The sequence below is a fragment of the Saccoglossus kowalevskii genome, chromosome 1 (assembly GCF_978046115.1).
Source record: "Saccoglossus kowalevskii chromosome 1, keSacKowa6.1, whole genome shotgun sequence".
NCBI lineage: Eukaryota > Metazoa > Hemichordata > Enteropneusta > Harrimaniidae > Saccoglossus > Saccoglossus kowalevskii.
In genome coordinates, this window is record NC_140641.1 from 12,499,506 (window position 1) to 12,523,722 (window position 24,217).

General features: G+C 34.6%; 1 protein-coding gene across 1 annotated transcript in view; it reads right to left on the minus strand.

The window, feature by feature from the left end:
• Positions 1-24,217, minus strand: part of LOC100377948 (mediator of RNA polymerase II transcription subunit 12-like protein) — a 47,011-nt gene extending 22,794 nt beyond the window's left edge. The window contains exons 1-21 of the mRNA XM_085498890.1: positions 24,104-24,217; positions 22,682-22,744; positions 22,079-22,117; positions 21,857-21,964; positions 21,374-21,457; positions 19,372-19,531; positions 18,394-18,566; positions 17,710-17,820; positions 16,107-16,252; positions 15,094-15,379; positions 13,084-13,320; positions 12,632-12,763; positions 11,640-11,766; positions 8,200-8,426; positions 4,734-5,384; positions 3,885-4,048; positions 3,181-3,289; positions 2,401-2,531; positions 1,630-1,746; positions 1,073-1,214; positions 673-802 (exon numbers count right to left, since the gene is read on the minus strand). Of these exons, the coding sequence (XP_085355016.1) occupies positions 673-802; positions 1,073-1,214; positions 1,630-1,746; positions 2,401-2,531; positions 3,181-3,289; positions 3,885-4,048; positions 4,734-5,384; positions 8,200-8,426; positions 11,640-11,766; positions 12,632-12,763; positions 13,084-13,320; positions 15,094-15,379; positions 16,107-16,252; positions 17,710-17,820; positions 18,394-18,566; positions 19,372-19,531; positions 21,374-21,457; positions 21,857-21,964; positions 22,079-22,117; positions 22,682-22,744; positions 24,104-24,202 (3,436 nt within the window). The 5' untranslated portion in view covers positions 24,203-24,217. The remainder of the gene's footprint in view (positions 1-672; positions 803-1,072; positions 1,215-1,629; positions 1,747-2,400; positions 2,532-3,180; positions 3,290-3,884; positions 4,049-4,733; positions 5,385-8,199; positions 8,427-11,639; positions 11,767-12,631; positions 12,764-13,083; positions 13,321-15,093; positions 15,380-16,106; positions 16,253-17,709; positions 17,821-18,393; positions 18,567-19,371; positions 19,532-21,373; positions 21,458-21,856; positions 21,965-22,078; positions 22,118-22,681; positions 22,745-24,103) is intronic.

Here is a 24,217-nt window from a genome sequence, read left to right on the forward strand (position 1 = left end):
AAGCACTACTGATGTTTTTATTTTCACACTGTTAATAGACAATAGTACCACCAAGTGGCTGATTTTGAATCCAACATGGCTGATTTTGAATTCAACACAGCTGATTTTGAATCCAACATGACTGATTTTGAATCCAACATGGCTGATTTTGAATCCAACACGACTTACTTTGAAATCAACACAACTGATTTTGAATAAAACATGATTGATTTTGAATATAAGATGGTTGATTGTGAACCCAACACAGTTGATTTTGAATCCAACATGGCTGATTTTAATTCCAATATGGCTGATTTACCTTACCATCTGTAATTCAAAGAATCTATAATAATATTGTTTAAATCTTGTTGTTTTTATCACCTCTAACTTATAAGCAAATGGCATGCAGTATAAATATCATTGTTAACATTATCATCCTGTTGCACCACACTGGCACCAAGTGGGAATAATGGCTGCTGTAAGATGAAAATATCTGACAATGCTACAGTATGGCAAATAAAATAAATCACCTATTTCTAATTTTTACTTCAATAGTTTGCTTGGATATAAGAAAATGCTGATTGAATGACTTAAGAGTCTGACCTGGTAATGATGTTCACTAACCAGAGATAGGAATTGTGACATTGATACGTGACTGGTCGACTGACCTGAAAATTAAAGATATCCACTGACCTGATTGGCAGACATTGACAATGGATGGTATGGCTACATGCATGACAACATCTTCCAGTGAGAGTCCATGTCTTGCTATTAATATAGCAGTGAATATTGCTATTGAGTCATGGATTGACAAGTCACCAACCTATGTACAGAGAGACAGTGATAATAACAGTGTGTATTAAAAATAACATTGAAACATTGTTTTCTAAATTTTTCATACATATAATATATTGTTTATAGTATTCTTTGATAAAGTAGAATTTAGTTTTATCTGTCATCACAAAAACAAAATCACATTGGACTCATCATCTCGAATATCAGCTGATCCCACGACTTATGATCACTCATTATCAACAATATAAGTACAATTTCAATTCTCAATATGAATCAAAATGCTAACGACCAAACTTACATCCACTTGGCAAAGTACATCTATGAAACCTAGATCATGATTGGACGAACAACAAAATCCTTTCAAGATACCTAGCCACTCTGAACTCAAGGCATTACAGCAGGCAGTTAACTCAGCACATAGAATGGATATGTCATTTAATCTGCAAACAAATGGTAGAACATTAGAGAAGATCAATATTATGACAACATTGCTGTAACCACATCTTTACATACATTTGATATGTAAATAGCAGGACCTGCACAGACATGTTAACAAGCTAAGCAGAAGATAATTCACAGACATTTTAAAAGTGACACATGTTACCAATAAGCCACTTATAATGATGACAAGATGTAATACAGAATGCACAGAACGTAATACGGGGTATCGTAATTGTAATATTAATGACTGAAGAGGGGATGAATATCTTTGTATGAAATAACTTGTATTCCTTCAATGTGCGAGTGGGATAGAAAGAAAAAGAGAGGGGCGAGGTTACTTCTTCTTAAAAATTAACTGTAAAATGATTATTTAAAATTTTCAGTAGGACTGGTGCAGTTGAATAGGAGACTTACCTATCTGTATCAGGTCTATTACATATATTAAGTAAAGCATTGCATACAAAACTATATCTATTGGGTGTAGAATCATTGAGTAACCGACCAACCACTGAATGATGGCATTGCTTTCCTCTGTGAAAAAAAACACACATAGAAGACACATAAGATTTAATACATGTTGCACTGAAAAGAACAGAATCTGCTTTTGTTCAAAACAAATTTGATCTTATTTGTGGTAAACTAAACAACAACACTGAACGTGTTCCTGGTTATTAGAATCCATCGGGCGTAAACTCACTATAGTGCTTGACTGACAGAATCACATCACTGAACTCAAGTGTTCGCACAGTGCAAACAAATTTGTTGTTAACATTATGGGCTGTTATCTCCCATTAAATTATTACTACATTGTATCAAGCTGAATGTATAATAATAAGGTTATCACGAGTATACCACAAAGTACGCACTCAGGCAGTACTGAATCGCAGTTAACACAATCATCATACTGCTTTTGTGCACACATGTACTTTGCGGCATTTTTGTGATAACCTCATAATATATGTAATACATCCTACAATTCCTCCATGACACAGAATTTAAAAAACTATTGTGGAAAGATTCATGAACAAATTATGAAATGAGACTGTTGAAATAACAAATATGCAATATTAAAATGCACATCCAGGAAATCTAATTTATACAAGGTGCACGTCAATATGACTGTTCATGTCCAAGCACTATGTTGCGAATGGTACACACATACTGTATATGCATTCTACCTCTCACCTTGGGTTCTCTATGTATTCAACCATGAATGACGTATCTAATAAAAAATTGGATGCTGATGGCTGGATATTAGCATATATAGTTTGCTTCACTTTAGATGCCACGCTGGCAAACCCATCTGAAAACCTAGTCTGTAGAAAATGACCAAAGAATCATTACAGGAGTAGAAACAAACAACCCAACAAACAGGATGACCTTGAATGCGTTCACATCAGATGATGCACAGTGTTTTCTCCTTTATTAGTTTACAACTGTTTGTACTACAACTTTTTGTTAAAGTCCTATATATATATATACAGCAGGCACAATGAGTTTTTTTGAAAATGCAGAATGCTGAAAAATAAAGATATTAACGGTATATGATAGTACATGTATCAAATCATACATGACTGAGCTTGAACTTGATCATTTAAAAACAAAATTTAAAGAAAAAGCCAAGCCAAACAACATAATGACCCCACAAGAAAAAGCTCTACAATTGTAAGAGAATACAATTTACAGTTTTATCACAATTTATCTCTAGATATTCAACTTTTCATCAGTATTATGTAGTCAGCCATCTTGATTCTCAAGTAAAGGATTATGGATAAAGTATGACATCATAGAATCATAGCCAAAATTCATAAGAAATCTTTAATATACACTAAATGAAATTGCAAAGCAAATAATTGACTAGTTTGAAGGACATGTGGCATCCAAGGTAGTGGTGTATTTCAAGCCCTGGCTGGCTATGGTACAAAAGCTTGATGGTAGCGATGAACACATCATGTGTACACTCACCTTAAGATAACTGCATGATATATATAGATCATAAAGATAAGTCAATATACATCTTTCAGCCGATGTACAGTCAGATACATTACCCACATGTTTAACCACACCACATAGACTACAGAAGAAGTGAGAGAACTCGCATCAGTTAATATATAATACATGTTGTAGAACAGATTGCTTAAAATACATTCAGGAACTATCCTGCCCTGTTTAACCGTTTGGAATTGGAGTCTTTAGATTTTTGTAGAGAAATTATGTGACTAGCTTTTATTGCATGATTTTTCTAGACAGGGAGTCACACTTGAATGGTGGGGGTCACCATGCAGTGTGTGTTCAAATTTTGTGTAAACAAACAATGTATTTGTCAGTACAAATGGCCACCTGGTTTGCTGCCAATGCAGCACTGTATTGAATCACACCTAGTTCGGCGGCAGTTAGAACTGATTCAAGGCGTAGTCTGGCTTTGTTTCTTGCTTTGATGTATAGCGATAGTATTTTGCACAAGCTGTATATGTCACTATGAGTCTCATTTAACACGATGTGACACAAGAACCACCATGCTATAAATTATTGAGTAATGTGACTGCAACAAAATCTTCTGATTATCTTTTGAAAATTCAATACATTAAGTGTACCAAACGTATACTTCCCTTCATATTCAAGCAGATCACTGATACCAAATTTTTTTTTACATCATTTGATATACTCACAACTCAAAGACATCTGAAGTTTGATCCGTAGATAGCAATAGACATGCATGGTATCTTCTGAGGACGGCGACTATACACAGACACAGGTTAGTGGTGTAATTGCCAGCTAGATTGGAGGATTTCAGTAATAATTCTGCTTCTACTAAACTAACATCATTTAATAACTGTAAGCAGATAAAAATCACAAGAATATTTGTGTGTGAGTTTTACAGCGGAACAATGTCTTGTGTAATGATTCGAGAGTACCAAGTTACTGCACTGATAATTTCACTTGGATGCAAACTACTGAACTGTGTGTCAGTGGGAATCCTTCTGCAAGGATACAGTAACTTATGCCGATTGTGTCGCGCTAGCCAATTATGCAGTATGACACATTGCATCTTGCATGAGATGACATAATTCCGTGGTTGTTGGATTAACAAAACATAAATTAATTGCAATCAGAGAAATCTCTCAATTAAAAAAAAAATTACATTATGTTATATCGAATATTTATATGTTAGTCCTTGAGTGGTAAATCTTGCCAATCGACAAAATTTTTAACCAAAGGCATTAGAGAATGCAGTTGATGCTTGGAAAGGTTTGCTTGCATAGACAGAAATGAGAGAGATTATCATAACAGCAAACACACATAATACACGCCCTGTAAATACGCAGTAATACTAGCACAACCTGAGACACTAACCCTCTTTTTCCCAGTTTGGTCTTGCGGTTTGTGATCATTAGGATTTTCATCGCATATCACACTAGCATGACCTCGTCTTAAAAAAAAACCTTGAATATAGAAGTGAAGAATGAACAAACTAATCTACATGTACATCTACGAACAGTCATGTGATCTCTCCTTACCTGTATCGCAAAATCTAAAAGCCCATTTATATTCAAAGCGTACTCCATCAAGTCGAATATAAAAGTGATATGATCCACTGACGGTAAATGATATGACGTTGCCTGATGAAAATTACGCACTTGTTCTAAAACGTTATTGGCACACGTGGCAGTGACTGTGTGTTGATCAAAGTACGAAAGCGCCTGAAACTTTGAAAAAACACTATCCAAGCTCGGCATTGCTTCCGATTTATGTTTTTTGGCCTTGGTCGGCGTACTGTTTTCCTTTTCTCCTTTCTTGTTTATGATTTTTAAGATTTCCTTCTGTACTTTCTTTACGGCGTGCCTCGCCTCGTCCCTTGCTTTACCCACTCCATAGAGCACCACAAGCCGCTGGTTGCACTCATGGCTTGATATCTCATCTTGCGGTATTGGGAAATGTTTAGCATACAGTAAATGTTTACACTGTTTTATGCATGAACGTGCAAAAAGCTGTGACCGACTATCATCGTCCAGTTTATCATCTTTGAAAGTCTGTTGCGAACCCAGTTTCTCAGCTTTCAAAGCTTCTAAGAATTTCTCCTGAAATGACGAGTCTCTTCGTGACTGCTCTTTTATTGGAGGAAACAGACCAAACTCATTGTCCTTGTCTTCCATGTCTTCTACCTTAGGCTGAGAAATACAGTAGGTTAGTCGTGATCACCAACACAACTTTTCCCGCCTAAAATTTCTAAAATACCTAAATCAGATTTCAAAATTGATCTTTCAACATTATTGAATGGAATATTTTAATAAAAAATGGCATGGAAAAAGTGGCAGTGACATAGTGTAATACGACAATGAGATTTGTATTTGATTTGAATCAAAATGTTCAATACTAGAACACATACAATAATACATGAATTTTAAAGTTTTTCCCGTCCAAATGTAGATGGTACATTTTTCACATTTTAATGTAATTTTGGATTAAATAGACTTACCGTTAAAGTCCTATTATAAACCGCGGTTTATATTACAATGTATCAATTTAAAAATTGGGATCAAAAGCTCAAGTTCGGGGTGCGGTTTCTATTATGTACATATTGCAATTACTAAATGGGCGTGGTCATTTTTTGTCCACAACACATGCACAAAACAAACAATACACCGTACAATCTCTTGAACAGGCGTCGGGGAAGAAGGCTTTATTTTGGTTCTAAAATACGCGTTACGAAATGTTGAAAAATTACAGTCAATCAAAAAAAAATTCCACATGATACAAAAAATACTCAGTATTTTTAATGTAATATGCATTTATTTTTTTAATTTTCTTGGTAACGAAAACTATATTCTAACAGAAGTTTCAAATAAAAACACGAATGCACTGCTTAGTAGCAAATGATCACATAACGGTAGCTCGATCCGGCCATGCTGCGGGTCACAAGTGAATAACTTACTTGTTTTCGAAGTGTTGATATTGGTGATTATTATTTAGTAGTGATTACAATAACGCACGAAAAATAAATTCGTTGAATTGTTATAAAATGCAAGTAAAATTCAACTTAGTTTCCCCGTAAGCGAATGATTTCAGTCACATGTAAACAGCCGATACGATATCCGCCATGTTTTTGAATGCTCACATGACGTATTATTGATTGGTCAAGTCGCCAATTAACCAATCAAAATGCTGGATGGTGCCCACGTGTCTAAATTACATAGCTCATTTAAATATGTTAATGACAGTTCAGCGACCTCATGGTGAACGCAACACGGAAGAGATTTACCGATAATGTAGTGCGATATTTTGCTTTTGATTTCTATGGGAAAACGGCATGATTTTTTTTTTAAATCAAGAAATTATTTGTTTTCGAAAGATAAATTATTCTTCAATGCTCAGTTTAACACTTTTACAGTGATAAAAGCTCATTGTCTAAAACTTACAAAACACAGACGTATTCAGAAAGAGTATTGACAGAGGTCGCCGCCAGAACAAAAGCAGTTTCATTGCCTGTCTGACATCTTATCACCGCTGAACAATAAATAGGTGTGAATATTTTTAGGCATGTTGTCGAAACAAATGAATAGGATTAGGAACAATCATAGACCCTCCAGTAGATTGGAGGGTCTATGGAACAATGCCGTTTTGGAACAGCTGGTTGAAACAATGAAGTCAGTCACGGTCTTGTTGAATTGGGGGTGCGGTTAGTAATAGGTACTTTTCAAGTTTTCAATTTTTGTTAAGAACTCTTTAACCCCGAAGCCGGAATTGAGGGTGCGGTTACTATTACGTATGCGGTTTATATTAGGACTTTAACGGTAATTTACCGGTGACAAAAGGTTTTAATCAAAATTTAGAAAAAATATTCAAATATTTTTAATTTTTGTGAAAGCTGACAGTTGTTGAAAAAGTGGGAGCATGTACCATATTTACTCTATCAGAAGCGCACATAAAAATGAGATTTATTGAATGTTGGATCATTAAACATGACATTAAAAACAAGCAGCCTGTCGGCTGAGATAGCTCCGCTGTTAGCAATGCACATGGCAATTAAAGAACAGAAGATATCATTAGAAAATGAACAAATCTGAGAGAGGTCCACATGTAGTACCTATATGTATAATATATCAAAGCAATTGGACTTGCGGTTTTCAACAAGAAGTCGAAAATATCACTTTTTACCAAAAATTACAAAAATATTCATCAAAATTAGAGAATTAAAGATATCATTATGAAATGAACAAATCTGAGAGAGGTCCACATGTAGTACCTATTTATGTAATATCAAAGCAATTGGACTTGCGGTTTTCAACAAGAAGTCGAAAATATCACTTTTTACCAAAAATTACAAAAATATTCACCGAAATTAGAGAATTAAAGATATCATTACAAAATGAACAAATCTGAGAGAGGTCTACATGTAGTACCTATATATGTAATATCAAAGCAATTGGACTTGCGGTTTTCAACAAGAAGTCGAAAATATCACTTTTTACCAAAAATTACAAAAATATTCACCAAAATTAGAGAATTGAAGATATCATTACAAAATGAACAAATCTGAGAGAGGTCCACATGTAGTACCTATATATGTAATATCAAAGCAATTGCACTTGCGGTTTTCAACAAGAAGTCGAAAATATCACTTTTTACTAAAAATGACAAAAATATTCACCAAAATTAGAAAATTGAAGATATCATCATGAAATGAACAAATCTGAGAGAGGTCTACCCAAGGTACATATACACCAAGTATCAAAGCATTTAGGCTTGTAGTTTTCAAGAAGAAGTCGAAAAAGTAAAACATTGACACGGACGACGTCGACGGACAATCACTCATATGATAAGCTCCGCTCGACAAAGTCGACAGCGGAGCTAAAAACCCAGCTCTTACAACTTACAAGAGTCATCCAAAGCCTACAAGGTATCAAAATTCTTACGCTGCTAATACAGCATATATGGTACTTAGATTTATACAGGTGAGTTGACTTCAACCCCTAATGTATTTACCTCCATCTTGAGGATATCTTCTTCCATTTTTATATCGCCGTTGTCATCTATATTCTCACTGTTGGATTGCACGCTGGCGGGAGGCGGTGTTGGCAATAGATCACCACGGGATATTAAAGTACACATGTAAGCATCGTGAGAAAACACATTGTGTTGTATCAGTTCGCAGAACAGTAGAACCAGATTGGCGAATGCAGTCTTGTCATCCTGACTACTGGCATCATCTACTATTAAAACATAAGAATGAAGCACAAATTAGCAAATTCATACATGATACACGCATAATTTTTGTGGTAGAAACAAATCACGACACAGTGAAACAAACATTATGTATCAGTTCTATACAGATGAAATGAGGTACTGTAAAATACTTTATTTTCACTTGGAATTAATTTTCGCTATTTTCGCTGAAAAAATGATTCAGAGAAAACCCAGCGAATATTTAGTTTTTTTCCTATATTTTACATTCAACTTATCAAAAATCAGTGAAAATAAACTCCATACAAAACACCTAAAAAATCTTTTCAGCTAAAATAAAGTATTTTACAGTAGACTAAATGACAGAGTTACTTCAAAACTATATCACATAGGGTTTCAAATTGCATGTAAACAATGTCACATGGGACTCATACTCAGTGTGTGTGATAATTGTGGATTTTAAAATAAGCCTCAAACACGTTGCTTACTGACATAGTTTTTTCTCATTCAAATTTGGCTATCTGGGGAGGCTTTCAGATGGTAATGTACCATTTCTAATATACTGTGGAATACTTTATTTTAGTTGGAATTAATTTTCGCTGAAAAGACATTTTGGGTGTTTTCTATGGAACTTATTTTCACTGATTTTTGGCGAGATGATTGTAAAATATAGGAAAAGGGGTATATTCACCGGGTTTTATTTTTACTGAATCACTCCTTCAACAAAAATAGGAAAAATTAATTCGAAACGAAAATAAAGTATTTTACAGTAGTGTGAATATATATTTTTGTTGTTGAAGGGTACCAAGGCAAACCCATTAGACATCAAAGCAATTGCCTTTAAGGCCTCCATGATATTCAACCCTTGGATAAGTGCTTCCTCTTGAAGACTGCTTCTAAAATTTGTACTCAAACTGATACAAGACATGCTTTTGGCCCTCCTCGGATGTAACCATACTGATACAAGACATGCTTTTGGCCCTCCTCGGATGTAACCATACTGAACAAGCCATGCATGGCACAGTCCCTGTTAGTTATCAAATTTAAGATATATAGTTTTGTTTATAGTAATATAGCTGGAATATAACCATGTCAAGAATATGATTATGATGATTGTTTAACATTAAAATGATTGACATTTGTATCTGATCGGCAAACAAGTACTTGTCCATATTGGGAGATATTGCTCTGGAACAACATTAATTAAAAACAAAAGCAGCCATTTTGAATACATGTATATATCTATAACATGATGTATAACGAATATATAAAATTTGAACATAATCAGTCAAAGCATGTCAGCGATATGGCTCAAGAAGCCCAATCATTAAAACAAAATGGCCACCAGTCAGCCATTTTGAATCCTATCCGAAAAATAAAATGATGTGCATCAGGAACCCGCGATGTCTAATGTATGTACTAAGTTCAAACAAAATCCATCCATAAATGTCAGAAATGCTTGATATTTGATGATCTTTTAGCACAAAAATGGCCACCATTCGGCCATTTTGAATAGGATTGTCAAACCAATATATCTGTAAATCTATGACATAGTGTAAAATGCATATTAAAAATTTGAACATAATCAGTCAAAGCAAGTCAGAGATATGGGTCTAGAAGCCCATTCATTAAAACAAAATGGCCACCAGTCAGCCATTTTGAATCCGATCTGAAAAATAAAATTGCTTGCATCAAGGTCCCATAATGTCTAGTGTACCGTATTTGTCTTCAATTAGGCGCCACTTTGTTACACTTTCATTTCATGGTGGCGCTTATTTGTGGTTAAATTTGAGCAACTTTGTTTCAAATGGCGCTTATTTCAAGCACTTCAAGTTTTAGTACCGGTAACTGTGTTTCAAGCCATTGTTCTTGCTCCATTCTGGTGATACATTATTGGCAATATTTTATTTAAAATACTGAGTAAATGACCCGTTTTCAGACAGTCGAGAAAGTTGTACAAAAATTATCATCCTTTAGAAAACATTCACAGTTTGCCGTGCGATCAACAGAAAAATAAAACAAACACAAATGCATCACTTAGTAGTAAATGATCCCGGTAGGGAAATCCGGTCATGCTGCATTCCACAGTTACGATTATTACTCAGTGGTAATTATAATAACGTACAAAAAATAAAATGCAAGTAAAATTCAACTTAATTTCATCGTAAGCGAATGATTCTGGTCGTATGTAAACGCTTGATGCGATACGATGTCCGCCATGCTTCCTGTCTAGGACGTGACCTGAAACGTGTTTTTTGACCTGATGGGTCAAGTCGCTAATTAACCAATCAAAATGCTGGATGATGCCAACGTGATAAATTACCATAGCTCATTTAAATAATGTATGAACGAAACGCGGAAGAGATTTGCCGATGTTTGCGATCTTTTGGCTTTTATTTTCGTGGGAAAACGGCACGATTTTTTTTCCAAATCAAGAAATTAGTTATTTTTGGAAACTAAACTGAGCATTTAAAGAATAATTTAACACTGTTTACTGTGATAACAGTGCATTTGAAACAGAACGTTGTTTTAATTTCGTGTCTATGAACTTACTGCGAAATTAAAAACCACGCGAATATTTTCTACAGTAGACCAAAGAGACATGTTTCAAGAGATTATAGACCGATTTCTCAAAATTATTTAGAAACAAAATCATAAAAGCCCATCGTACAGTATCATTGAGGGACTTCCGCCATCGCGTCTATCGCTACTAACCGGTAACCGGTAGTCTACCCGCCGGCGCCCAATTCACGATCATTACGTGCCAAAATTTCAACTTTGTCTGGCGCTTAATTGGGGTGTAAAATACGATGTTTTCGTGGCACTGGCGCCTAATTGAAGGTGGCGCTTAACTGAAGACAAATACGATATATACCAAGTTTGAACAAAATTCATCTGTAAACAGCCAAGAAATGCTTGATTATGATGATTTTTTTGCACAAAAATGGCTGCCATTCATCCATCGTGAATCAGATCGTGAAAAAAATTGACGTGCATATGTATAATATCATGTATGATGTATGTGTGAAGTTTGATTATGACTCGTCCAGGCATTTCTAAAATACGCACACACAGAAGCAAGGTTCCACGGACGCACAAGGGTCAAATCCCGGTTTTCGAACTGCGTCCAAACAGGGACTAATTAAGTTAATCAATTAGACTAGGTACAGGTGGTTATAACTATCCTAGAATTGAAGCATTCCGAAAAGAAATTGCAATTTTTTCTCAAATATGAGACTTACCCACGACAGGAGCTTGGTTGTCCAGGAAATGTAAGAGAAGACTCTGGAAGATTGGTAAACCATTGCTCATAACAGAGGCTGATGATATGGATTCCTTTTCGTCTAGAATGTCATTATCTGCATTTTTCTGAAAAGTATAAATAACATGAATCATTGATAGATGGTGTAATTTGGCAAAACACATGTAATTGAATGCAATGAAGTACACAGTGTGTATTATTACATTGCATTTGAAAAACTATCGAAGAAATATCTCTTCTAGTACTTTGGTACCCCAGAAGTTGTGCAATACATATCATCGCTAGCACAACACTACACTCTAGCTTATCTCATAAAAGGCAGGCTTGATTACATAAAATTAAATTTAGCTATTCGATTGGTTTAAATAATAATAAGGTGAATTTCAATGATATGCTAATGCATTTGAAATAAGACAGTTTCATGTGAGTGTTTTGTCATTTACAACACAGTTGTTTTATTGACTGACAGTATGAACTGGTCTACTAGCTGTTTTCTGTTCTAAATAATTTTTTTTATATCTTTGAAGTTATATTCAAATTATACATACACCTTGATAATATTGATACTAGCCATATTATGGAAATTACCATTTTTCTGCCCAAAGTCCCATTGGGGATGAGAAAACTTCATGTGACACCAATAATAAATTGCCTATGTAACGTAATAATTTATTCAGCTGTTTGAACAAGCATCTCAGCTGTACATGTTGAGCAAGTCTAGGTTTGTACTTTGGTTGAACACAACCAGTCAAATTCAAACCTTACAACAATACCATATTACATTTACTTACAGGTTCCTATAAAGCGTATGTGAGGGCGAGTTGTGCGACATGCAGAAGCAGAAGCACAGTTCTTGATCTGTGTTGTACGCGAGGACTTAATTTGCATCATTGGAATGGTGTTTTAAATTGTTCTTCCGACTAATCGTGGATGGTGGGAAGAATGGGCACAAATGATCGGCTAGTAGTTTACCTCTATTTCTAAATCTGCTTGTCTTTTGTCCAATAACTTAGCCACCACTAGGGCTCTGTGTTCCCCGGACCTCTGAGGACATACAGCCCACTCACATAACAAGAGTATGATTGGATCATCGCTGGCTGGTAGCTGAAATTAAGATCATATCAACACCATGGGTCAAAAACTGAACTGGATACTTGGCATATCATACAGGTGACATGTGTGAATTTCACGATGCTACAACATTTATCATGGATCCACACAGATGATATGTCACACATTTTGATCAGTTAACTGCTATACCTAAGTAATGGTTTTCAAAATGATTATGAACCCCAGTGAAATGTTCACTGCCACTGCATTTTGTGATTTCCTTGCACTCGCACAATTCACGAACTTAAAGTGGTTTACATAGCAATTATAGTGAAAATATGGTTGGACAAGAACACCAATGTTACTGCACTGACCTCGTTATTCTCTTTATTCTGTGTATTTCCAAAGACTTTGTTGTACAAGGAGTCAATTGAATTCATGGAATCACAACGATCGAAACAATGTTTGTCTAAGATTTCCAGAGTAATTAAAACACGACTGATAGTGAAACCAGCAGTAGATTCCTGGCACTTGTCAGATGACCATCTCACTTCTACAGCACGACCACGTTGTTTGATTTGTTGTTCATTGGCACGTATGGCAGCTCGGATCTGGTTTAAAAACAAAAGATATTCACAAGGTTGCTGAATGAGTTCATGAATCAAAAGAGCATACAATTTTCACTATCACATGTACATTATGATTATTTTCTCCCTAATCACCAATTTTTGTCACCTTCCGCAAAACTCGCATAATTTTGTCAGCATTTTTGAACCAAAATATACAAAACTGCACATACATCAGACACCCAACATGTACAATGTTAATACCAAGTTTGAAACAAATCAGTGTGTCTTGAAAGTGTCGGCCATCTTTAGGAGGCTCACAAAATCAATGCAAATGTCTACATATAACAAGAGTTGGCAGAGCCATCTCGATGCTGGGAAAATAAAGAGTATTTAAAGGTGTGTTTTGGAGCAATGCATTGGCGAACAGGCAGAAAAGCAATTTCAAAGACTTTGACTTTGTTTTAATGAAAACTTGAAGTATACATGAGGGTACGTGTTATTATTTATTTATTTTGGAAACTCAATTTTTAACTGAAGGAATTAAACTAAATTAAATAATCATGTTTGTTTATTTATTTTGAACCTTAGAAATGACTACTGTTCAACTCCGGACGTTTAATTGTACTTAGCGTATTGACTATGACAATCAACCAATTCGAGAAAAAACAGTCGACAATGACTAAATGCATGGCCACAGCCAAATCGCTGTTTAAAGGGGAGCAGAGGTGTGGCTTTTGACACTCTGTACATGAAATTTGAGATCTATGAATGAATTCTGTTGATAAAAACAACTTGTATGTGCTGCGAAATGCCCTAAATATCGGGTATAAAACGGGCTGTGAAGCAGACAACAAACGTCCGCTTTTCCTGGCGTCATTTCGCCGCTAGAGGGCCAGTCAAATGATGTCATCAGTGAAAACTCATAATTGAACCCATTCATGCTAGTACGTCAATCCCATAGAAATGCTACTATGAAAGACCTTGTTAACTGACTACTTAAAAGTTGAAATATGGCGAGGTGTTGTGTTATGAATAACGATTCATGTTATTTTTCTTGAAATCCCAAATAAAAAATCACGTTGTTGGTTGCGAGAAATCTGCAGAAGAACTAACCTGAAAGTGAAGACAGCGTTCTGGCTATAGTAAACAGTGAGTGAATAAACATTGTACGAGTTAAAACTAAATGAGAAATATGCTAATATCACTTGAACCACAGTACTCATTTTGCCCAACTTCCCACTTTTTAAAGGAGTACTTCGGTGACACATTTTATAGCTACGCCCAAAATAGTCCATCATTTATTGCGCAACTGTGATCATATGACATCATTCTGTTAACATCCACACATTTTCATAAAATCTTCATGCACTTTTTGATCATTCATAAGTAAAATACACTACAATTTACTGCAGAAAAACAATTTTCTTGGTACATTCCTACATTCTTGCATACTAATGAGGGAATCAGACACATTCCAAGCTGAACAATTTTCTTGGACTAATAACAAAGCTGGTCAATCCTTACCCAGCAAAATGAAACTCAAGATCATCAGATATGTAATCAAAATATTCATGTCTAAACAGACTAAACATCTTTAGTCATGAACGTGTTTGTTCACCTCGCCAACAACACCGTCAGCTAATTGGTGAAAATATAACTGTATTGTAATGAAATGGCAACATTTGCAATATAGCTTTAAAGTCACATGTACCTTGTATCTATGCACATTGCTTGGAGTAAACAAGTAATTGAAATCATTATATTTAAGACCTTTTTCAAGACATTGAAGACTTTAGTGCGAACCCTTAATCTCACCTGATGGTTCTGTAGTGAGTTATTACCGGCAATAGGTAGACTAGATGGCGCACATGGTAGAATATCAAGAGGTGATCCCATCACTGTTCCCGGCTTCCCCTCTCCTACATTGTTCCAAACCAGTGCGCTAGGACAGCAGAGTGTGATCGTCTGCAGCGCACAGCTCAAACTGAGAACCAGTGAGCGATGCTGAGCACAACTATTGTACTCAGAGAAGACAGCAGCTACTGGATTCATTGACGAGGTTGGTGGTGGTTGAGGTGGCGGTGGTTGACTGGAAGATGCCCTAAAGTGAAATAAACATCGAAACATTTATACATATAAAGCAGTGTACGGCAACAATACTGTCTTCGGATACTGTAGAATACTTTATTTTCACTTTGAATTATTTTTCGCTAATTTCGCTTAAGGAATGATTCAGTGAAAATAAAATCCAGCGAAAATACCTTTTTTCCTATATTTTACATTCACCTTTTTAAAAAGCAGTGAAATAATGTGTTTTACAGTAATACACTTGGTTCTAGTCTATTCTTTCTCACTGACAATTCACACAATGAAGTACAGTATAGTGAAACTGTAATATTTTGAAGGATTTCAATTCTTCACCGAATGTGAGCTGAACTGCCGTCACGGTTCAATGTAGAAAAAATTACTACAAAATGTCAGGAAAACTACACAATAGTTAAAGTTATATACACCTGTATATGCCAGTAAACAAAACCAAATTGTGCTTTTGGTCACCAATATACTGGAGAATACTTTATTTTAGCTGGAATTAATTTTAGCTGAAAAAAACATATTGGGTGTTTTGTATTGAATTTTTTTTCACAGATTTTTGACAAGTTGAATGTAAAATATAGGAAAAAAGATATATATTCGCTGGATTTTATTTTCACTGAATCATTCCTTCAGCGAAAATAGCAAAAATAAATTCCAAGAGAAAATAAAGTATTTTACAGTATATGAGATGAGTAAATTAAAGCACATGGTGCCTATAATAATAATCAACTTACCCAGTTGATGAGTTTGCTAGATGCGGAGAATGCGACTGTGACTGATTGCTATCTGAGGATTCATTACATAAAATAGCTAACTTTCTGGCACAGAAATATGCTAAACGACGCGACAAGACTTGATTCTGCACAAATTCATCTAAATACTAAAGAGAATTGTAATATATATATATATTAATGAAATTATAAATATATAGATTTTGGCAATACATAGTTTTTTTAATGCAGCTTCATCTAAAAAATTCAAAAAGCCTTATGTCAATTCAAAAGACTATCATCTATTTCATACCATGTGTAATGAAAGAATCCCCCACAGACGAGATTTCACAATCTGATTGGTTAGTTTCAAAATATAAGGACTGATTGAACACCTTCAGACATATCAATGTTATGTTATCTGTGGCAGTTTTTACTGCACACATAAATAAAAAATTAAATTCATTTTTCTGTACATTTGATTCCAGGCTGCAGGCATTTCATTATAAATTTTTACATAGGGCAATTTACACAAATAACACTTTGTGTTTATGGAAATTAGTTGATAGTACATTGTGCACTTTTTGTAACGCTGATATTGAAACTCTTGAGTATCTTTTTATTACATGCACTATTACTAGGAGATTTTGGGGAAAATGTCAGCAACTCTGGAAAAAATGGACAAACGTTGATATTTTATTGTCTGACAGGGATATTTGTTTTGAAATACACGGCAGTTTTCATTGTAATCTTCTCAACCTATTTATTTTAATTTGTAAACAGCACCTCTATTCTGAATCGAAAAGAGGTTCTGTCCCAAAGGTGGAAGTCGTGGAGAGTATAATGTTAAACACTCGTATTGTAGAGCGACAAATAGCTATCAATAATGGTTCAATGTCTAAATTTAATGAAAAATGGAACATTTTCAATTATAAGTAAATCACTTATTAGCCAGATTTGTCAGCTTATCAATAATGTTCCCCCACTTCCACTTCTTTTAAGCCATCCACTTTTCATTTTTTGAAATTTTTTTTTTTTTTAAAAATTAAATTCATTGTATACTGGGTCATTACAATTTTACTTATTTGGAAAGACCTTTGTGTCATTTAAATAAATGCATTTTAAAATTTAGTATTAATGCTTTTTAGAAAAGAGTCTCTAAAAAAATATAAAAGACTAATCCACAAAACAGGGAAGTGAAGATGGGGCAAGATAGCACTGACCTCTTTGCCTCGGTCATGTGTTATGTGATGTGGAAGAAAATCTATGAGATCATGGGGCTTCCCTGACCTAGATTTCTCTCTCCGCCATTGGCTGAATCGCAGATTTATGTCTACAGTTAAAAATAGTCATTTTGACTGAATGGAGTCTATGATGGGTAATTGAACGTAGTAGGTTAACAATACCAATACAATATTGAGAGCTATCAGGTACTGTAGATTTCCATGCACACTGAATGATCAATAAACAGGTCTAGTATTGATCAAGCACCACAAAGCATGCCAATAATAACAGCATGACTAGTACAAGCTAAGATCACAATAATAACTACCCCGGTACACTGTTTCACATACAAAATACAACACTATGCTCTATATTTCAAAGCATGGGTTATTTGTAAACTCACCTGAAGCACTAGTGGCATGACAAGTTTTAATAAGCCCTCATCATGTATTTTAATTTTTTCTAATATTTCCACAATACAAGTCAAGTAGTCCTGCCTGTCCATCATTCCCTCCTGAAATTATACAACATTTCAGCAGCTCATGTTACAATGACAAACACAACACGTGATGAATATGCACAATGAGCAATTTCTGCCGTAAGTATCTTCTACATTGAGGTAAGTAACATTGAACGATGATGACATTCCCAGTGGACCACAGCAAAAAGTAGAATAATAGAACTTTTATTAGTTAGTGAAAATACAAGGTATTTGCAATATTAGCCCGTAATCTGAGACTTTCTCCCCTACTCTTAGAGCATAAGACATGACAGTAAACCATGCCATGTGGGTAGTTGGTATGACAATCAAATCTCTCTAAAAAAACACAAAAAAAAAGTCCAGTGTTTTGATTCATGGAGGCCTCAAAGGCAATTGCACTCTACCAGTTTATCTTTAAATAGCACCTTTCCTTACTATATAAAATATAAGGCACTTATATAAGATTTTGTCTTTGGGCTCTCCTAAGGGTCAAGCTTAGAAAATCAGCTGAATTTATGAACATTCCAGGAGCTTCACCAACTACATGCATCAGAAAACCAGGATGCAATGATTGGCCATTTTAACCAAATTTAGAACCACACCTACCTCGTAAAGATAGCGTGCTAGCCTGCACGTATAATTCCATAATTTCAAAGCTAGTTCAACGTCACGTGGAGGGGAAGAAAAACCAGCAGATCCAGTAGATGATAGAATGTGGTAATACTCAGAGACTTTGTGGAGCTGCTCTCGAAGAATCTTGGATATTGCCTGAGTCCATTCTGTAATAACAACAAAATGAAATGAATTAAAGACAGACCAAGAATGTACACAGAGTGGAAATATCACTGAGATGAACTACAAAGCTAGAAGTGAAATGAATCAGGACTTGACATGATGTCTAAGGTTTAATTGGATACAGTTCTGGGAGTGGCAGAAATGCTGGCTTTTGACCTTAGCAAAACAAATGTATTTGTGAAGTTTGAACATGAGTGGCCAAGAAAGGTCTCTGGAAAAGTAACCTTTAAAACAAAATGGCCACTAGTCGGCCAATTTGAATCCGATCTGCAAAAGAAAGGTAATTGCATCAAGGTCTCATCATGTCCAATGTATGTACTAAGTTTGAACAAAATTCAGTCATATACAACCATGATCCAGTTCTAAAAGGGCAGAAATATTCAATTCTGATAAATTTTTTAATGAACAGCTGCCATACTACTATCTTAAATCAGATTGTGAAACGAATACAAGTGCATATGTACTCTTTTAATACGTATGATGCGTGAAGTTTGAACATGATCAGTCCAGGCATGTCTGAAATACAGCTACAAAAGAGTGAATGAAAATATGAGTTTATATTTTCACTAACACATACTAACATTTTGGAACATATGCTTCACTTTTTTTATAATTATTAGTAGAGGCACATTTTTTTTATCAGGTTTGATGAACAAAATGTGGAAAAGTTTGATGAAGATATATACAACGCGGCAATAAACAGATGAAATGAGATATTCACCAAAATTACAATTTATTGCCAATTTAACCATGCATGGTATAAAAGAAAACTGGTAGTATGGTACATGCCTTGCGGTGGGTCGTTATTCTGTCTTCTTTGCTTCTTTGCTTCAGATATTGCTGCATAATACGCTGAAGTCATTTTTATAAACCATGTTGCTCTAATCACAGGCACAGAGTTCTCACATAAAAAACTAAAAACTTCCTCTTTTTTGTTGAAAACAGGCACCTATACCAAGATCACAGATAATTTTAAAGGTTTAAAATATGACAAGGATTTGTGCAAAGAACCATAACATGAAGTACCGGTAATTCTTATTGCATATGTTATCTACACTCTTGTTGTGTCTTTTATTTTCCAGCCAATTTAAAATCTCTAAATACTCTGAATTTTAAGGTTTTATTGGGTAGGTAGAAAAATTGTGAATCCCCAGAATAAAATAGTGGGTTTTTGTGACATTTTACTGATCTTCAGACGTGTCAATTGTACTGAGAGTAGAAAGAGGAACTCATTCATCAAGAGACTTTGAGAATGTGTAAAATTTTACTCCAGTAATACATACTATAAAATTTGCATCAAGTAGAAACAATACTATAATATTATTTTCCAGGCATTTATCCACAGACTAGTTTACATACAGGTAAGACAAGCCATGCATGGCACAGTCCCCGTTAGTTATCAAATTTAAGATATATAGTTTTGTTTATAGTAATATAGCCAGGAATATGATTTCTTTAACATTAAAATGATTGACATTTGTATATGATCGTCAAACAAGTACTTGTCCATATTGAGAGATATTGCTCTGGAACAGCATTCAAAATAAGCCATTTTGAATACATGTATATATATATAACATGATGTATAACGAATATATAAAATTTGAAAATAATCAGTCAAAGCATTTAAGAGATATGGCTCTAGAAAGCCCAATCATTAAAACAAAATGGCCGCCAGTCAGCCATTTTGAATCCAATCTGAAAAATAAAATGACGTGCATCAGGAACCTGTAATGTCTAATGTATATTATAAGTTTGAACAAAATCCATCCATAAATGCAAGAAATGCTTGATATTTGAGGATCTTTTTAGCACAAAAATAGCCACTATTTGGCCACTTTGAAAAGGATCGTCAAACCAATATATCTGTCTATCTATGACAAGAAGTATAATGAATATTTAAAATTTGAACAAAATCAGTCAAAACAATATGGGTCATACCCATATACAATATTTATATGGGTCTAGAAGCCCATTCATTAAAACAAAATGGATGCCAGTCGGCCATTTTGAATATTATCTGAAAAACAATGATGTGCATCAAGATCCCATAATGTCTAATAGTTTGAACAAAATCCATCTGTAAACAGCCGAGAAATGCTTGATTTTTATGATTTTTTAGCACAAAAATGGCCGCCATTCGGCCATCTTGAATTAGATCGTAAAACAAAATGATGTTCATCAAGGTCCTATAATGTCCAACGTATATACAAGGTTTGAACAAAATCCATCTGTAAACAGCCGGGAAATGCTTGATTTTGATGATTTTTCAGCACAAAAATGGCCAGCATTTGGCCATTTTTAATAGGATCTTAAAACCAATATATCTGTATATCTATGACATGATCTATAATGAATATTTAAAATTTGAACATAATCGGTCAAAGCAAGTCAGAGATATGGCACTAGAACCACATTCATTAAAACAAAATGGCCGCCAGTCGGCCATTTTGAATCTTATCTGAAAAACAATGATGTCCATCAAGGTCCTATAATGTGTAATGTATATACCAATTTTGAACAAAATCTATCTGTAAACAGCCGAAAAATGCTTGATTTTGATGATTTTTAGCACAAAAATGGCCGCCATTCGACCATCTTGAATCAGATAGTGATAATTTGACGTGCATATGTATAATATTATGTATGATGTATGTGTGAAGTTTGATTGTGATTGGTCCAGGCATTTCTAAGATACAGGTTCGGACGCACGCACGCACACACAGAGGTCAAAACATAAGTCCCCGTTTTCGGACGATGTCGGGGACTATAAATAGTCAACAAAACTCACCCTCTTTGCGAGTAGAGTCAGAGACTTATTTCCTGCCAAATCTTGGAACCATGCTTGAATGGCATTTCTGGATCTTGCAATTACCTGAACAAGAATATAGAAGAGTATCCGTTTATAACTATACCAGTGATATTTAAATTCTAAAGGCTCAAGTAGTATCATATGGAACAGATTACTGTTGTTTCAACATTACAATCACCAGTACCAGCTCCAGTAATATTCTATTATGTAAATGAAACAACTGCATTTATTCTATGCTGGATTATTCAAATATGAAAATGTTTGAAAACTCCTATCAGTGGAAATCATATTTATACTGTCACAATCACTACGCTGTAGGCAAGTTAAAATAGTTGAAAGTTTTTCTATGGACAAAATCCAAAACTAATCAATGATTCTACACATGCAGTTGTAAAAGCATGGAATCACATTTTCCATATCGAACATCAATACACACACACACACAGATACAATATTACTCACAGGCCAGAAGTTATCCTTGGTGTTGATTTGTTGTTTTCGTTTACCAGTATCTTGAAACGTATTCAACTTTTGCTTCTCTGCAATAATAGCACTGAAGTAAGTGCCAAACTAGTGCGGAAATAAAAAAAACGAAGTCAGTCAGTGATTTAACTAGAAAACACAGCCTACCGGGACAATAAAGAGATACATGTACAAAGAAAAAAATAAAGAGTTTATGCTTACCCTGCTAGGATTGATATTACTGGTTCTAGCTGTTCCATACTGCAATGACAAATGGTGACAAATATTTTAACTGATGAATGATGTATGCAGTGTTCCTTTCTAATCGGACAAAATTAGAAGAATTTGATAACAAAATAACATTTATCAAGGTCCCATAATGTCCAATTTATGTACCAAGTTTGAACGAAATTTGACTATATATATGACAGATTCTATTTCGGAATGGCAGAAATACTTGCTTTGGATGAATTATTAGCACTAAATTAGATGCTATTCGGCCACTTTGAACCAGATCATCAAACAAACGCTTATGTAAACATATCCCAAGATGCATGATGTGTGTGTGAAGTTTGAGCTTGATCAAGGCATGTTCGAGATACAGGTGGAAGAATGCATGTAAAGAGACGCACAGAGGTCAATCCACAATTACTCGTTTTCTCAAACTTCATCCAAATGAAGACGAACAAATCAATGATGCACATACAACAGAGAATACAATACAAAAGAAGCACCACTGTACATCTAAGGTGCCTGCTTATGATACAGTAGATAGAGACAATTAATTTTTTTTTTGAAATTCAAAAATGTGGGAAAGAAACATACCTCATCTCCAAAGAATGGTGAGTTACTGAAGCCCTGTTTTACATTTGTTGCTGTCAATTCATCCTGCACAACACAAACAAAAACAAATTATTAGCACTATACAAGCAACATTGGACAAAATAATTGCTCAGCTGAGAAAAAGTATTTGAGAGAGAGAAGAGGCAAACGCAGGTGCCTTTTACCTAAAAACTGCTTTTAGTTTCTGCGGGCTAAATTTTCATGACGATAGTAAAAAAAAAGTTTGCAAAACTGATTAAATCATTGGCATTTGTACATTGTAGTTTCAAAAATATAATGGTACACAAATATTACACCGATTTGGTGAACAACAGCATTCTGTAATAAGATATAAAATAAACTGTTAAATAACATGGCAGATGAACAAAGCACACAAAAAATAGTGATGAGAAGTAACATTAGTTCCTGACAACAGACAATTGTGATTTCCAAGGTCAATAACATGATATCAAAAGTACATCATAGCATTAAATTACTTAAACAAATTTAACTATAGCAATAATTTATCAACAACTCCATAAATAATATTTTAAAATATTACGTATTAATATCACCTGGATATCATACACTTGATCCATAATGTTTTCAGTGATTAGGGAGATTTGATATGTCCAGTCATACATTGTTTGAAATGGTCATCTAATCTAAATCTGTTAACACACTATCGAATCACATGATATTAAGCTGCTACGTATCGTTCACAGAAAACAGCTGATTACCAACACCAGTATCTACATGTATGTAATTTTAAAAAAAAGAGCTATTCCAATTCTACCCATGATTAACTGTGTAAATGTTCTAAATTTGAAGAAAAAAACACACACCAAAGAAAAAAAAATAGACACACATACACAAAAACAGGTTATCAAAATGATTTCAATACACTAAATCGAAATAGTTATATTAACTACAGTATGTATGATATTCATTTTCCGGGCACGTTGGGAAAGTCGTACAATGTAGTCATGCCACAAGACATACAGTAATAGTATAAAATACATCAAGAATGCTCAATTTCCAATTATAATACACGGATATGATAATATGCATGATCTATGTTTATTGAATAGGTAATTTAAACCACGGACGATTACGATCCGATTGGCTGGACTAATAATTACCGTCGCTTTATCATCAGATTTACTTTACATTTACTTTTTTTAGCAGCACAAAGTACAAAATATAACATAACCAAAAGAAAATGTGGCTATATTAAAGACAATGCCTCGAAAGAAAAATAAAACATCAAAATATCATCGACCGATCGTCAATATTTCCAAACAAAAACATTGTGACGACTGAACCATCGGATGACCTTGCCGGCGATTGTGACTAGTTGTGATACTTTGGCTGATCGCACATTAGTTCACGATTAGTAATATGTGAGTTGCTCTTTTGGCTAACCTCTTTTTGTCTTTGTTCTTGAGGATATACATCTGGCGGCCCTAATCTTGATCTTTTTAGTGGTCGGCTTTCCGCACAAACACCGCCACTCGCCGCCATCTTAAAAGTGCATTG